Source organism: Mustela erminea, chromosome 5, assembly GCF_009829155.1.
Source record: "Mustela erminea isolate mMusErm1 chromosome 5, mMusErm1.Pri, whole genome shotgun sequence".
NCBI lineage: Eukaryota > Metazoa > Chordata > Mammalia > Carnivora > Mustelidae > Mustela > Mustela erminea.
The window spans coordinates 137,195,492-137,213,301 of record NC_045618.1 but is presented as its reverse complement, the minus strand read 5'-3'; the positions used below and the strand labels follow the sequence as shown (position 1 = coordinate 137,213,301).

Genomic DNA, 17,810 nt, shown 5'->3' with positions numbered 1-17,810 from the left:
CTAGAAGGTTTGTCCCTTTGTTTCCTTAAAAATAAGGGCTGGACCACTCATACACTGCAGATAGCAGTTTAAGTTGGCACAATTTGGAAAATTGTTTAGCCATATCTTTTAAGCCAGACATATGCATATACTAATGACCAATAATTCTACTTTATGAGTTTAACTAAAAGAAATGCACACACATATTTATCAAAAGACTTGTACATGAATGTTCCTAGCAGCATTATTTATAACAGCAAAAAACTGGAAAAAGCTGAATGTCCATCAACAATAGAAAGAATAAATTGTGACTTATAATGGAATACTATACAGCAAAAAAAATGAATGATCTATTTCTCCATGCAACAATATGGACCAATCTCTTTTTGAAAAGGTTCAATAAAAGCTAAGCACAAAACAGTACATTCCATGGTTCCTACTCTACAAAGTTCAAAATCAAGTAAATTAATCTATGATGTTAAAAGTCAGGATGGCCGTTACCCTTTGCAGGGAGCAGGAGGAACTGGACAGGGGTACGAGGGAGGTACTAGAGTAATACAGGAGACTGTGTTCTATTTCTTAAGTTTTGTGCTGATTACATGGGTGTGTTTACTCATGAAAATTCAACAAGCTATATATTTAGGGTTTGTGCACATTTCTGCAGATGTTCAAAAAGCTTGTTTCAAAAAAATAAAAAATATGTCTCTTTGGGGAACCTAAGTGGCTCAGTCAGTTAAGCATCTGGTTTTTTATTTCGGCTCAGGTCATGATCTCAGGGTCCTGGAGACTAAGCCCCACACTGGGCATGAAGCCTGCTTAAGATTCTCTCCCTTCCCCTCTGCTCCTCCATCTTCCTGCCACAAAAGGAAGGAAGGAAGGAAGGAAGGAAGAGGAAAGGGAAGGAACGGAAGGGAGGGAAGGGGAGGAGGGGGGAGGGGAAGGAAGGGACTCTTCACCTGAGATTCCTGATTCATTATTTTTTTTTCTTAAGTATACAAAAGTAAAGGAATAACAGACCAGACCGTGGTTCAAACTCAATGCAGAAACAAGAGAGAAATATCATGGATAACAAAGGACGAAGAAAGGTCACCATAGTGCGTGCTCTGAAAAAGGATAATACCTCTCTCAACACGGTATTAAAGGACTCTTCCAACTAAACAACACTCTCCAGTTCCTTGCCAAAGGCAGACTGAAAGCTCATAGCTAACAGGCTACTTTCTAGAATGTTCACAGGCTTCCACTCTAGCGGATTTATAATGAAGAGTCGGCTGCATTTGTTCTCAGACCAGTTAATCCCAATTTCCCTGGCTACTGCAATTACATATTTAATTAAATACTGCAGAAACATATAATGCAAAAAGAGAGTTATTTCTATGAAGGGTAAACTGGAGGTTTAGAAACACTCAGTCAAGACAACTTACCAAAGAAAATTGCTATTGAAATAGGAAGAACTAGACAACTTGTAAAAGATGAGTAGAAAATCACAAAATTCTAAGACCATGCTTTCCAAAAGCTTCCTAAGCCATCTTCAAATGCTCACTCAGCTTTAAAGAAACATAAACTTGACATTACAAGTGCATTACGGGGGTAATCAGTGCAAGAAAGCAGATCCTGAACTGTAATCAGCAGACCTATACTCCAAGAAAAGGCAGTGGACCTACAACAAAAGAGTGGCAAACAAATCCATTTCTTTATACACTAAAATAAAATGTTGAATGTAGGCATCATTTTTATGATTCCCCATGCTGACCAATTTTTTTAGGATGAACTAACCAACTATCCATTCCACTTGTGAGGGATTAAAGAGGCTCTTCTGGGGGGCATGTGGGTGGCTCAGTCATTGAGCATCTGTCTTTGGCTCAGGTCATGATCTCAGGGTCCTGGGACCAAGCCCTGTGCTGGGCTCTGCCCTCAGTGAGGAGTCTGCTTGGGATTCTCTGCCTCTCCCTCTCCTTCTGCCCCTCACCCGGCTCATGCAGACTCATGTGCTCCCTCTCTTGTAAGTTCTCTATCTCTCTAAAATAAATAAATAACTCTTTTAAAAAAATCCATAGTGTAAAGTGACGATGAAAGTAATAGACATAAAAGTGAGGTTAACACTAACCAATCCACAAAATGCTTACATAACGTTAAGAGAAAATACTACTTAAGATAAGGTCATTTGGTAAGAAAATATAAATCTGTAAAACTCAAGCTTAAAAATGCTTAATTATTATTTGTGAAGATTCTGGTTTCTGATAGATACTATTAGAAAAGGAAGTTAATAGGTATCTTTCATAAACTTCAGGTGACATATTTTATTTCCCAGTTGCTTTACTAAATTCTTGGGAGGCAAAATTAATATTGTTATCTTCTTTTAAAAGTTTGAAATGTAACCTGAGAACCTAAGTAACAAAGAAGTAGTGACGGGGAAAAGAGACAGAAGGAAATTAACATTAATTGGGCACCTATTCTGGGTTAGGGCTCCAATCATAATACAACCCTAGGAAACAGGTATTGCTATTTCCATTTTACAGATGAAAAGAGAGAGCTTAACCACCATAAATAATGTGTGGTTATTAGATAATAATCACATAGATAATAATGAGTAGAATAAGCTATGACCTAAATGTCTGATTCTATATCCTATAATACCAAAAAAAAAAAAAAAAAAAAAAAAAAAAATCAGAAGTATCTTAACTCATCTAGCATTTTGGTCATCTAAAATTAAATAATAGGGCGCCTGGGTGGCTCAGGGGGTTGAGCCGCTGCCTTCGGCTCAGGTCATGATCTCAGGGTCCTGGGATCAGGTCCCGCATCGGGCTCTCTGCTCAGCGGGGAGCCTGCTTCCCTCTCTCTCTCTGCCTGCCTCTCTGTCTACTTGTGATCTCTCTCTGTCAAATAAATAAATAAAATCTTTAAAAAAAATTAAATAATATACTTTAGAAGAGGTATATGCTTATATCACAGCACAAAACAAGGAAGACCAAAACAGCAACAACATAAGGGATGCTTGCCCTCCAGGAGCTTACAATGAAAGAAAATGAGCCTGTGCACACACAGTTAAGAAATACATTGTAGTGATTAATCCCTTCTTGAGGGAGGCCATCCATAAGTGATATGGGAGCAGCTCATGTGGCTTCAGCAGTTCAGAAGGGCTTTATGAAAGATGCAAGATCATAGCTGGATCCTGGTGATGGAGAATGCTGAACAGGTGTAATGAAAGCTCCTCCAGGACAGGGAAAAGCATAGGTAAGGTAAGAGGTAAGGGAAAAGCAGAGGTGACACAATGAATATGAGTAACAGTGAAGAGGCCAGCAGGACGGCTTCAAAAAGTAAAGGACTAAGTAAGTGGAAACAAGCCAAGTAAGTGTCCATCAACTGATGAATGAATAAGCAAAATGGGATATACCCACACCACACCACGTAATACTATTCAACAATAAAAAGGACTGACACCTGCTACAACATGGGTGAGCCTTGAGAACATTATGCTAAATGAAAAAAGTCAGTCACAAAAGGCCACATATTGTATAATGTCATTTACATGAAATGTCCAGAGAATAAGCAAATCCATAGAGACAGGGAAGTAGACTAATGATTCCCAAAGGCTGGAAGGGGCGGAAAGAAGTGAGGAGTGACTGCTTATAGGTACAGGGTTTCTTTGGGGGATGATGAAAATGTTCTCAAATTGATTGTGGCGATGGTTGCACAACTCTGTGAACACGCGAAAATCCACTGAACTGCACACTTTAAATGGGTGAGGCGTACGGCAAATGAACTACATCTCAATCGAGTCATTAAAAAAAAAAAAATGTTGAGGGCCTGAGGGAACATCACACTGCATGGCTAAGATAGAGTCCCTTGTGCCAAGTTTCTGGAATGTATGTGGTAGGCAATTAGAAATATGTAAGTGAAGACGAAACCTAATAACTTAACCTAAAGACTTAACCTAATAACTTAACCCTAAGTTAACAAACTTAGGGCTCTTCTCTAACAAAATATTCACATATTTTCAGTACATTCCTAAAATATATGCCCAAATCACAAAGATTACAGAGAACAGGAAAAAGATGATGTGATCGGATTTTGACAAAGCCACCAGCTGTAACTATTAGGAAAGCTGTCTTGCTTCAGCACTAAATGCCACAGATGGGTGTATCAGCATCGTATTTAGGCAAAACCACAAATTCATCTGTGTCGTGTCTTCAAATACCGTAATGGTCTAACCTTAATTATGGAAACTGCATTAACAATTGATCCACCATATTTTAGAGAGAGATAATGAACTGTGTAATTAGTTTTTCATTGGATGACAGTACTCTACAGATAATGTTTTATATATTAGATTCAATTTAAATGCTATCAGAACCTCCACTGAGATAAAGCATGTGTGTGGCAAACACATTTGTCTGAATTCTAATTTAACCTAAGATTCCAAAAGAGTTTTACTATACAAAATAAGAAAACTAAAGAGACAAATCTGACATTCAAAGATGGGGGGGAATCTGGATATTAAATAATCAATACAAAAGAAAAGGCAAAGCATTCAAAAATCAATCTGAAAATCAAAGAAAAAAAAAAAGCAGGGGGCACCTCGGTGGCTCAGTGGGTTGACATTAAACTCTTGGTTTCAGCTGAGGTCATGATCTCAGGGTCGTGGGACCTAACTCCACAGGCTCTGTGCTCCATACTCAGTCCCTCTCCCCCGGCCCCGTTCCTCTTCTCTCTTTCTCCCCCCACCCCGATCCTATGCTCTCTCTCTTTCTAATAAATAAATAAAATCTTAAAAAAAAAAAGGCGGGGGAACAGGTCTCAGTATGAGGTTCTATAGCATAGCATTGGGAAGTACAATGAGAAAAAAAAAAGGAACAAAGTACATTTAAAATAAAAGGCTTGGGACGCCTGGGTGGCTCAGTTGGTTAAGCAGCTGCCTTAGGCTCGGGTCATGATCCCAGCGTCCTGGGATCGAGTCCCACATCAGGCTCCTTGCTCGGCAGGGAGCCTACTTCTCCCTCTGCCTCTGCCTGCCATTCTGTCTGCCTGTGCTCGCTCTCTTTCCCTCTCTCTGACAAATAAATAAAAAAAACTTTAAAAAAAATAAATAAAATAAAATAAAATAAAAGGCTCAAAATAAAATAGCAGAAGAGTCTGCAACAGAGGCCAAGTTTGGAATCCATCTATACGGCATTCCCACACCTTCCCTGGAATCCCAGGGAAGAAAGAAACTTTCAGACAGCGTGCATATGTTATCCCTGCAGAAGCTGGCCTAAAAGTGAAATCTCCCTTTCCCCCAGGAGGTGGTGAGAATACAAAGAACTCCGCCAGAGAACCCATACACAACCAAACTAGTGTTCCTGAGTCACCTTGCAAACCTCCTTCAAGGTAGACGAGCCACAAAAAGATACCAGATCTCTTTGAAAACTCCCGTCTAAGAATGAGAGGACCTATCTGTCTCTGAAGGACTTTGTAAATTCCAGAAGAGGATGAAAATTGTGTTGTGTGTCTGACAAATACAGACAACTTAGATGACCCGGTTCACTAACAAACAATAAAAGCAAAATAGAAAACAAGTAAGCCCTCCTAAAAAAGAAGTCTTGTCACTGATATCTAGAATAAGGTATCTGCTGTCACAAGTAAGTAGAGCAAGACTCTTCATTACCTAATTGTAAGCCAGAGTTTATGCAAAAGAAGAGAATTCAGTAGGAGTATCCAGTAGGAACTTATTACAAATTATTAACTGCTGTATATTAAAAGAAACTTATCCAAACTCTCATCAATTGTCTACCTACTCCAAACAAAAGAACTCAGGGAAAAGGCAGAATTTACAACTATTGTTCACCATATTGGACGTGTTAATTACTAAGGAATAAAGTACTTCAAATATAACAAAAGAGGTTAAACATTGAATTATTCTCTATGTAAACATCAAAAACATATTACTAATTTATACATAAATAAAAGTTTTTTTTAAAACAGATAGGGAGAAATAATGATAGCATGCTACCCAAGATCACCAAAGGAGGGTAAATAACACCAACATAAGATCTAATACCCAGAAACATGTTCAAGTGATAGAATTACTAGAATGGTCTAAATTATAAGCATGCTACAATTCTGACTAAACTAAGAACAGAAACCCAAAAAGCCATGAATAGGCTAAAAAATAATTAAGAGAATGGAAGTCATGGGGAGGGGTTTTTTATTTTTTTTTTTTTTACAGGATCCTCCACTGAAGAACACAGAACTAGAAGCATGACCTATAAGTTAGAAAGGAGAACAAGAAACTTGCCAGCGCCTGAAAATGGCAGAGCTGACCTAAATATCTCAGTAGGTAAATAACACCAGTTCTCAAAATCTGTTCTAAAACAACAAAAGTAAAAACTAATTGGCCAGAGGGAAAAGCATGTGATTATAAGTTAAAGAAAAATTTTAAAACAAACATACACGAAGTACTTTAGGAAAATTTCTGCCTCTGCAGTATTTTCACAGATAAGCTCATCAATGTTCACTGCATTAGCTTTTAAGACGTTAAATCTAAAGGTTTTTTTAGTTGAAAGAAATTTTATAAATATTTGCAATAACCACCTGCATTAAGCAGTTCTGCAGAGCTGTGAGATTAAAGGACAGTAGGCTCAATTACATTTAAAATCTTTCAGACAAAATTACAAAGCTTACATAGCAAAACTAATATAAACAGAATATCCTGAACAACAAACTGAGCTACTCGATTTGTGTGTGGGGTTTTTCCATGTAGTAAATAGCCTATCAGTTCATAATCTATGATTAACTTAAGTCTCATCTAAACTTGCTGATCTGAGGGAGAACCATCAAAGCTGGAAAATAAAAAAAAGAATGAGATCCGATTCAAATCCTTTGCTGTTCTCTTCCTCCTCCCGCTAGAAATACTCTTTAAGTTGGTGGTCTTACTTGATTTCAGCTCTCAAACATGTAAGTCCATACCAAAATCTTAACTTACAACATAATTAAGTGCTGTGCATGCCAAAGTACTCCGTTCAAGCCGTTCAGTGAATCTGAACATAACCGTAACATTTCACAACGCGTCCATCCATGCTGCCACAGGGAACGAGCAACAAATTCACAGAAAGACTTGGAGCAATACCTGAGCAGATAAACAGCCCTTTCAATATCACTGAGGTCTTCATCAACTGTCAATCTTTCTATTTCTTCTGGTGTCTGTCAAGTGTAAAATACAAATTATGCATACAAACGTGGATTAGTCTTGCCACCCCCACCCCCACCCGCCCCCCAGTGACCCTCCGGGAACCCCATATGAGTAGAGACTAATGCAAAAGTTTCACAATTAAGCAGTATCACTGAAAACTCATCAAGAGGACTCGAGGTGCCGATTTGTGTGGGGGTCAACCCACATAAATCGACCACAGAGGTCTCCTTCTCGAATTGCTGGGTTGGGGTGGTAAAGTCTGGGGGTTTGGAGGGGTTCTGTTTTGTTTTGTTTTTTCTTTCTTTCTTTTTTAAACTGTTCTAGCTTGAGAATTACATTGTGGCTTCAGAATATTGCCGAACTCGGTTTTATATGCACATATGAAATACATACGTACGTACTTTTAAATCTCTAATACCCCAAGGCTGTTTCTCCAGCATTTTCCACCCCAGGAAATGCTAGGGGGGGGGGGGGGGGTGGAGGCAAACCGCAGCCGAGAGAGAATGAAAAAGACGAAATGTGGAGTGGGGGAAGGGAAGGGAATAAACTCTGGGGCTGGAAGGAAATCAAAGATTCGCGATATTGCGGCGGGTGGGAGTGAGAAGAGCTCAACTGAGCTTTGGAGAGGACGGCGGGGGGAGGGGGTGGTCCGAAAACTAGGTTTGCAGGCAGTGAGGGCTGGAGGCTGGGACGAAGATGACTCTGCGGGGTGGGGGAGCAAACTGAAGGTTGACTCCCTCAAGGCGGGGAGTGGGGATCAGGGTCCCAGCTGGAGTCCTGGAGGGACTGGGAGGAAAGGACGTGCGGTGACTCAGGATGGGGGTGAAGGGTCGAGAGGGCTTTGAAAACCCGTAGTGGGACTGGGTGCTGGGTGGGAGGTGAAGGGAGGCCTGGCGGACGAGGGGGCAGAGGCACCCGAGCTGCTCGGATGGAGGAAGGGGAAAGCGGGATCCGCGGTGTCTCCGAGAGGGGGGTGGGGGCGGAGCTGTGTAGACTGAGGAGTGGTACGGGGTCCAGGGGTGGGGGGGCACTCAGGAGGGGACAAGGCGGCGGCGGCCTCGAGGGGCAGCTCCCGCAGGGCGGAAGGAAGAGGGGCCACGGCCGTCCAGGAGGGGCGCCTCGGGGGACGACGCTGGACGGGCCGTTCCTGGGGGCGGGTTAGGGAAGGGGCCCGTGCGGGGCTGGGCCGGGGGACTAGGGGGCCCAGGGCGTCCGAGGCGCCAGTCCCTCGGGGATGGGGGTCCGAGCTGGGAGAACCGAAGCTGCGTCGAAGCAGGGGCGGGCTTAGGGTGACACGGCGACCGCGGGAGGACTGAGGGTCCAGCCCGACTCCGAGAGGGTCCCGGGCCGCCTCGGGAAGGAGAAGGGGACGCGACGGGGTCGGGGCCCGGGCCAGTCGCCAGGCGCCCTGCGGACAGTTGCTCCTCCCCGGGGCGCACCTTGAGGCTCCGGCGGACCGGCCTCTCGATGATGGTGAGCTCCTGCAGGTCCTCCATGTAGCCGAACAGGCTGTTCTGACTGAAATCCATCGCGGCAGCGGCGGGCGGCGGCGGATGCATGGACCGCCGGGCCCCCTCGCCGCCCGGGCCGGAGCGGCCCCGGGATGCCGGACGCTCGCAGCCCCGCGGCCGCCCACCGGCAGGACTTTCTCCCGCTCTCGGCCGCGGGCGCCGGGCGGGAGGGTAGCTGGCGGCGGGAGAAGGAGCGCGGCCGCCGGTGGGGGGGCGGGGCGGGTAAGGCGAGGGGGCGGGGCGAGGCGCGCGGGCGGCCTGCGGGGGCGGGGCCAGAGGCGGGGGAGGTGCCACAAGCCCGCCTCAGCCCCGCCCCCCCAGGCTCCGAGAGCACGCGAGCCGGACGCAACTGCCGCGCCACGCCGTGGCTGCCCCCTCCGCCCCTCTGCGCCCTCCTCTCCCCTTGCCCCGCCCCCGGCCGAACGCGCCCCGCCCCATGGCGCGTGCGCAGAACCTTCCGCCTCCCCCAGCTTCTGGAGGCGGGCTGGGGGCGGGGCTGGGGGCGGGGGTTGGGGGCGGGGGTCGGGAGTGGAGGGCTGAACCGATGTCTGGGGAAGCGAAGGAGAGGGAGGTGGGCTGCTGTCGTGTTTAACCTGCTGTAATAACGAAACTTCGTAACGAAAATTCGTAATTGCCCACACCAGCAGGCGAGCTGTGTACGTGGGGACTACCCTGGCACAGCCTTATCCCCGGCGGAGGCATGTGTACCCCCAATCAGCGATTACTGCGTGGTGTGCTCGGGTAATAGGGGAAAGGGTGTGTGGGTATACAGTCCTGGAGGGGCTTGCACTTGGATAAGGCTGCAGCCAGAAAAGGACTCCCGGAGGGGAAACACTTAAACTGGATCTTAAACAATCGAATTTTCCTAGAGAAATAAAAGTAAGGCCACTTCGAATCGCAGTCTGGGCTTGTTTTGATTTGATTGTGGGACATACTGCCAGAAGTGCGAGGAAGCAAAGTGCTTGGCGAGGTGGATGAAGGGAGAGGAGGTCCCTTTTAGAGAAAGGCCCGCTCTGGGCAGCCACACCGAGTCGCTTGCATCCGATTCTGCTAAGAATAGGAAGCGATGCGAAGGGGATTGAGGCGATTTTTCTGGACCTCAGGGACAAAAGTTATGTTGAGCATACTCTGCAGCTCCTAGAAGAGCTCTTTTTAATTTTATTTTTATTTTATTTTCCACTCGTTCCCTCCCCACCGTCTCGTTTCTCTACCGGCCTTGCGCACCCTGTCTTGTATGCTTCTCTCCCAGTACATGTGTATATCCTCCAGAAAGACTGCTAGTTTCTGTATTGTTTTTAAAACACATGAAAGGCACTGTGCGAAGAACTCGTTCTGTTTCTTGTTTTTCCCTCAACATAACGTCTTAGAGATTTATCTAGGCTGCGATCTATATATTCTAGGTATTCATTAGTCCTGACCACTAATAGCATTCAGTTTGTGCATCTAACGCATTTTACTTATCAATTCCTTAAAAAATGGAGAGTTCGGTTGCCAGCAGTTCCTTGCAACCACAGACAACACCGGAGTGAGATTAGACGTGTCCCTGATGGACCATAAGAAAGAAATGCAATTGCCTGGTCATGGAGTCTGCAATGCTTGTTTTTACTCTGCCAAGCTGCCCTCTAGAGTGGCTTTCTCAGTTCGCCCTCCCACCAGTGGTACATGAAGAATGAAAGATTCCTATTTTCCCACTTCATATGCTAACACTTGGCATTATCTGATGTCCTAATTTAAATCACTCTGATATCACCAAAGTAGTATCACATTGTAATTTCATTTAATTTTATTGTTAATAAAGTGATGTTACCCATTTTTCTGTATACTGAAAAACCACTGAGATTTTTTCCCTTCTGTGAATTAACTACATACTCTGCCTATTTTTCGGCTAAATTTCCTATTATTTTTCTGAATGAATTAAAGGAGTTTCCTATATATTCTAAATTCTAATCTCATGTCAGTCTTGGACAATGCAAGTATTTCTTCCAATCTTCCACATGTCCTGATAGCTTGGCCTTTGCTATCCTACAGTATAGGGGAAATCCTTATTTTGATGTAAACCAATGCATTTAATTTAAGCCTTGTGGAGTGGAGTTTTTTGGGTCTCATTGAAGAATCTTTTCCTACTCAAAATATTGTCCTACACCTTCCCCTACTTAATAACTTCATACCTTTATCTATCACAGTTAGGTTGTTTTTATTATTATTCATTTATTTGACAGAGATCCCAAGCAGGCAGAGAGGCAGGCAGAGAGAGAGGGGGGAAAGCAGGCTCCCTGCCGAGGAGAGAGCCCGATGCTGGGCTCTATCGATCCCAGGACCCTGGGATCATGGCCAGAGCTGAAGGCAGAGACTCTAACCCACTGAGCCACCCAGCCACCTAACTGTGCCCTTCACAGTTAGGTCTTTATTCATCTGTAGTTAACCTGGCATATGGTATAACCAGGAATACAATATTCTTTTCTCTGCATAGTGAGCCAATTTGCCCAGCAGTACCCAACAAACAAACCATCTTTTCTCCACTGATGTGTAAAGGCATCTCTGTCCTACACCAGGTCTTAATAGACATACATCCCTGTTTCAGGGCTCTAACTACTGCTCTGTTGATCTAGATCTGTTCCTTATAACAGCACTACACTGAATTTCTTGCTACATCTTTGTTATATGTTATATGTTTTCATTACATGTTATATGTCCTAATATCTGGTAGCGTGAGTCCTTCCCCACTCCCCTCTCCTTTTATTCAGTATTGCCTCTGAAGTTCAAAACAAAAATGGTCAGTGGTTGCCCCATCGCTAAAATCCAGGAATTCTGATCTCTGCTCCATATTAAGGAAAAAGGGGGAGGTTGGAGAGATCAGGATGGAGAAGAGGCAGAGACACGGGGGAGGTGGTTTTCCTTAGAAATACCTTGCAGCCTCCCTTGTCTGTCAATTTTTGAAATTGTCCTCTTTTCCCCTTGATTCGTAACTGATAGATCATATTTGTAAACTTTATCCTGTTTCAGCTAAGAAGTATTATCTCATGTTTAGCTTTTGTAACACCACCACTTGAGACTTGATGACATTCTTAAATGACAAACTGGTTAAATACACAGATATAGCTTTGATGTTGGCTGCTACAGGGCAAGAGACTGATGAAGTCAGTTTGGTGACTAGACTCTAACTGTTGTGCTTACTATCCTGTGCTAGAAATAGCCTACCCCAGCCTGGCTGCCAGGAAACCTTGGTTTCAGTCCCAGCTCTGCCAGTGACATGCAATGGAAGGAGTCTTGCCGCCCTGTTTTTCTTATCTGAATTGTTTCCTTATGACTTGTCTCAATGTGTCCAAGAAGCAACCCCATGAAGTACAGATGAGATGCACCACTATTCCAAAACTATAGATAGTGAAAGTGAGGCTCAGAGAGGTTACATGTCTTTAGGCGTGAGCACACAGTTAAGAGAAGCTAGATTTATTCACTTCCTCTATTCATTCAACAAAAGCATGGTGGTTAAATGTGCGGACCTCTGAGTCCAACTGCCTGGATTGGCTCTGACCAACCCCCTAGAATCCTGGCTCTGCTACTTCCTGCTGTGGGCAAGGTACTTAACCACTCTGTCCCTCATTTTACTCATCTCTGAGGTCAGAATAACAGTAGTACTCAGCACAACCTCTTAAATGACTTAAATGAGATAAATATGTATACAACGCTTAGAGGAACTCCCGGCATATACCAAGCATTATTACCATCAGTGTTCCCCTGTCCCCGGGGCTCAGAAAAGATTTAATACACTTTGTGCTGAATCTGTTGATTCTTGTGCTTGAGTCTGTTGAATCTATGATTCTAGAATAATATTCTGCCGGAAAAGTCCAGGTCCTTATCCCCCCGAATCTGTGACTATGTTACCTTACTTGGCAAAAGAGGCTTTGAAGATGAGCCTCATTTAAGGATCTTGAGATGGGGAGATTACCTTGGATTATCCAGGTAAAGCCAATATAATCATAAGGGTCCTCATGAGCAAAAGAGGGAGGCAGAAAAGGCAGCACCACACCTTGAGAAAACTTGACCGGCCATTGCAAGCTTTGAAAACAGAAGCAGTCTACAAGAAGACAACCTTTAGAAGCTGGAAAATGAATACAAGAAATAAATAAACTCTCGTAGGGCCCTTCGATGGGAATGTAGCCCCGATGACACCTTGATTTTAGCCCACTGAAACCCAGATCTAGCTTTTAGAACAGTAATAAAATAAATTTGTGTGCTTTTAACCCACTACATGGGTTGGAATTTGCTAGAACAGCAAAACTAAAACTAAGCAATTATCTCTATGAGGAAAATGTTTAAATTAAATGACTACTTCAGACCACACGTAAAAATCAATGTCCTGTGAATTAAAAACCTAAACAAGGCTCTCTGGGCTTGGACCTATAGGTATCCACTTGGCTAAAAGCACCAAGAAGGTCAGAAACTGTCAGAAAACAAACAGGATCCATGAGGGCATCTCCCTCAGGAAAATGGTGAAGAAAACAGAAATGAACTAGCATACCAAATGCATTTTTTCCTTCTGAGGCAAAACCAAGATGGAGAGATGAGCTGTGAGGCTCTGGCACTGTGGTTCCTGAAGGAAAATGGTGCACGGACCTACCTCACCTATCCCGCCATCATGTGATCAGTTGCAAGACCAGTTGAAGGTAGCCTAAGCCAGTTCACTAGGTCATCACAACAGCAACAGCAAAACCTAAACGCTAAAGACAAATGTTCCAAACTTTTCCAAGAAAATACACAAGGGAAGTTTTATGACATCCCAAAGACTGAGCGTTTTCTTAAACAAAACAAAATGCACAGGCTATAAAATACAAGACTGATAAATCTAACGACTTGAAAATTCAGAACTGGTATTCGTCAGAAGATACACCACAAAGACAGTGTGACAAGACAAACGATCAACTGCAAAAAGATATTCATAACAAATTAATCAAAGAAAGATTGCTGCCCAGAATTAAGAACTCCAAAAAATCAGTAGGAGGACAACTGATAGAAAAAGGAGCGAAATACCCAAATGACCACTTTACAGAAGGGGATCCGCCCATAAACCTATGAAAAGAATCGCAACCTTATGTTAATCATCAGGAAAGGGTAAATGGACACACCTGGGCAAAAATTTTCAAGTCTGATCACATCAAGTGTTTGAAGGAGATAGAACATGAGCAAATCTTGCAGAGCAATGGTGTTTATCCAAATTGGTACAACCGCTTTAGAAGTCATTTTGGAAGATAATTTGGTATTAACTTGTCTAATGGAATAAATCTCTTCAAGGCATATACTGTACCACACCTGCAGAGAGGGACCTGCGCGAGAAGGTTCACAGCACCAAAATCCTGGTAGCAACTCAAATGCCTCTCTTACAGGAGAATAGATACGTTAGTTGTTGCATACTCAAATCAATGGAAAACTGATGGTGAAAATGAACCACAAGTACATAATCCAACAAAGATAAATCTCATGAGCATATTGAGCAATAAATGCAAATTGCTCAAGATTATCTGCAGTATGAAACTCTTACATAATGTTCAAAAGCAGTAATATGTATATAATATCCCTATGTGGTTAAAATGGCCAAGAAAAGAAAAGGAGATGATTTACACAAAAACATAGCGTATTGTTGGGGATGCTAGGTGGCTCAGTGAGTTAAGCCTCCAACTCTTGATTTCAGCTTGGGTCATGATCTCAGGGGTCATGAGATATGCCCCGTGTCAGGCTCTGCTCTCTGCATGGCACCTGCTTGAGATTTTCTCTCTCTCCCTCTCGCTCTGCCCCTCCCACTCACGCTTGCGCACATGCTCTCTCTCTCTCTCAAATAAATTAATAAAATCTCTAAAAACAAAACAAAACATAGTGTATTATTAATCTCTAGGACCAAGATGGGATCAGGGAGGGGCAGAGAAGTCATAGGTGATGTGTTCTTTTCTGAACGGGATAGTGATACATATTTGTTTTATTGTTATGCTTCAAATATACATATGCAGTCCGTAAAATGTTTTATGCATGAAATACTTTAGAATTCTTGACATCAGGAAGATTATGTGGTTTCCAGTTCTAATTTAGCACTGCCTTCCATCCATTCATTCAAAATGTATTTCAAGAATTCTGGCTACATTATAAGCATTGTTCTAGGCTAGGTCTACAGAGAGGAAGCAAGCCAGGTACAGGCCCTCCCACCACAGAGCACACATCCTAAGAACAATGGAAATTGATCCGGTAATCATCTATTGGAATTAAATATCTGATACAAGCTATGATAACTGTTATGGAAAAAATACAGGTGGTGGGATATTGATGGAGAAGGACCTTTAGGAATGGTGTGAACAGGTACATATTCAGGGACTGCTCCACCCATGATATATACTGGGGGCGGGAAGGGGGTGGAGGTCAAAGAGGCAGAGGCAGTAAGGATGAGTTCCACGTTTTTGGCTTATGCCGTTGGATGGATGGAGACATTACCCACCCAGTGCTCGCCCTGTGCCTTCTGCAGAGTAGAAAGCAACTTCTGACAACAGGCACAGAACAAAACTCTACCCACTGCCCCAAGGGGACAGGCCACCTGCTCCCTGCACCCTGGCCCATTCAGGGACCCTGTAGCTTCCTCCTCTTCAGCTTGGTTCTGGGTGAGCTAGATGAGGTTCCTAGTGGACCACGTCTGCCAGAATCTACCCAGCACCTGACAGGATGGTTAGCACCCACTAAGGGCTCTGTTCATGTTTATTGAGAAACAGAAAGAGGCAGGAGGCAGGGAGGCTGGAACAGGAGGAGATCAGCCACTGGGGTCCAAGCCACCCTTATTTCTCACCTGGATAACAGAGCCTCCGTTGCTGTCCTTCGGCTTTTAAAGGCCTTACCAACACAGCCAGAGGGATCCTGTTACCACGAAAGTCAGACTCAGTTACCTCAGGCTCTAAAACGAGCCTTTTCAACCTTGTTACTCTGTGGTCCCTGGTGATTCTTTGTGGGGGAGGGGAGAGAAATGCTGGCCTATGCCTTATTAAGCAGCACCCCTGGCCTCTCCTCGCTAGATGCCCATATCCTGTCCTGACTTCTCCTCACTTACCCCCTCCCAGTTGAAAATGGAAGTGTCTTCAGACATTGCCAAATGCCCACTGGGAGCAAAATGACGACCCCCCTTCCCCGCCGACTCCCCCCACCCCCGCCCCAGCTGGCCATTGAAAACCACTGCTCTCAACTCCGCAGTAACTCCCCATCTCACACGGAGGACGTCCTCCCACACCCCCTCACCTCTCCCACCTCCTCCTGTTTTCAGCCCTCCCACTCTACTCTTGCCAGGCCTCTGGCCTCCAGGCTATTCCTCCAGCGCTGGAGGTCTGATCCCCGTCAGAGCCTCGGAGCCTGTCCTCCCATCTGCCTGGAATGTTCTTCCTTAGGATTGTCAGGTAACTCCCTCTATCACATTCTTCGGGTTTATTACTCAAACGTCATCAACTCAGTGAGGCCAGCTCGGGATGCCTTGTATGAAATCAAAATCTCACCGTGTTAGTCTGCTCACGCAGCCATCACTGAATACCACAGATCCAGCAACTTAGACAACAACAGAAATGTATCGTCTCACGGTTCTGGAGGCTGGAATTCCAAGATCAAGGTGCAGGCAGGGTTGGTTTCTCCTGAGGCTTGCACCTAGTGGCCCTCCTGCTCTGTCCTCAATGGTTCCCCCTGTGTTCACCTCTCTGGGGACTCTGTGTGTCTGAATTTCCTCTTTTTGTAAGGACACCAGTCATCTTGGATTAGGGCTGGCTCTAATGCTTCATTTTGACTTTAGCACCTCTAATGGCCCTATCTCCAAATATGGTCACATTGGGACATGGGGGGGCGGTTAGGGCTTCAACATATGAATTTTGGGGGAAGGGAACACCATTCACCCCTGTAACACCTACCAGCCCCCCTGCCACCAGCGCTGATTAGTCTAACATTCTGAATACTTTACTTATTCATCTCATTTATAGTCTTTTTCTTCTCCCATCTTCCATTCAAATGTTATGTTCCATAAAGGCAGAGATTTTGTTTATTTTATTCACCCCTACATTCCCAGTACCTAGAATAATGCCTGGCACATAGTAGGTGCTCAATAATTATTTGCTAAAGTAATGTGTAGACATAAAGTAATGAATAATGGCATCATGAATCTCCACTCACTGGCAGTAACCTTGGTGAAATCACTTAACTTCTCTGGGCCTCGGCTCCCTCTGACAAAGGAGAGAACTAGGCTAACTGATCTGGAATGAGACAGCTGCTCTATCTGGATCTCAGCGCTTAGCCCAGATTCCCTAGAAAAGTCTGAGGGGAGGCATAAGTGCTGACACTTCCTTAAGAGATATAATCCCAGGGTAGCCAGAGTGAGGGACAGTGAGGTGATGGGGGGGCAGGATGGGAAACAAATACAGGGACAGCAGCCTGCCACCAGGCAGACCCCCAGTTCAGGGAGGAGCCCAGCCAGGTCCCATATAGGACCTCTCCAGACAGGCTCTGAAGAAGCCCAGGATTGAGACCCATCCGTGGAAAGAAGGCAAAAATCTACCTCCTGCCTTTTGCTTCCCACAGGTCAACGTTGGCTCATTGCAGGGCTAACTCTCTTGCACTTTAAAGTTCTCAGTGGGCCCTTTGAAGCAGCTCCTAGGGTTGCCAGAGCCCAGGTCCTCGGGGATAAAGGCTTCCGCCCAGTCATGAAATGGGGCAGGTGTCTGAAGGGGCTGGCCTCAGGCTGTAGGGAATGCGGAAAGGAGAGTAATCAGGACAGCAATCCTTGGTCCCTAGGGCTCTGCAAGTGGCTCAGGGCCTATGAGACTGGGGAGAGACAGGAGGGAGGAGGGAAGGAAGAAGTGGGGAAGGAAACAGCTGGTCCCTGTAACGTCCTGACAGGGACCCCAGCGCCCCAACCGCCCGGCCTCATGGAACTGTTCCGAGGGGGGTTTTGAAGAATGGCACGCAACTGCATCGTCTGCAGGATCAGACTCCTGGTGTCTGCGGCGTTAGAGGGGCTCCGATGTTCTGGGCAGGGAGCCTCTTCCTTAGCAACAGGATCTGACCCCCAGCCACCCCCCCCCCACGCCCTCCTTGGCCATGGGCCCCTCCCCCCATCATCACTTGGCAAACCATTCGCAGACTCCAGCTGCCCC

At 44.9% G+C, this 17,810-nt stretch overlaps 1 protein-coding gene across 3 annotated transcripts in view; it reads right to left on the bottom strand.

Moving 5' to 3' along the window:
* PPP4R4 (protein phosphatase 4 regulatory subunit 4) overlaps positions 1–8,900 on the bottom strand; it is a 103,655-nt gene extending 94,755 nt beyond the window's left edge. For 2 of the 3 annotated variants that reach the window (XM_032345143.1, XM_032345146.1), the window contains exons 1-2: positions 8,584–8,886; positions 7,082–7,155 (exon numbers count right to left, since the gene is read on the bottom strand). In XM_032345143.1, the coding sequence (XP_032201034.1) occupies positions 7,082–7,155; positions 8,584–8,703 (194 nt within the window). In that variant the 5' untranslated portion in view covers positions 8,704–8,886. Of the gene's footprint in view, positions 1–7,081; positions 7,156–8,583 lie in introns of all 3 variants that reach the window. The other variant, XM_032345148.1, reaches the window with a different exon arrangement.
* Between the last annotated feature and the right edge of the window lie 8,910 nt (positions 8,901–17,810).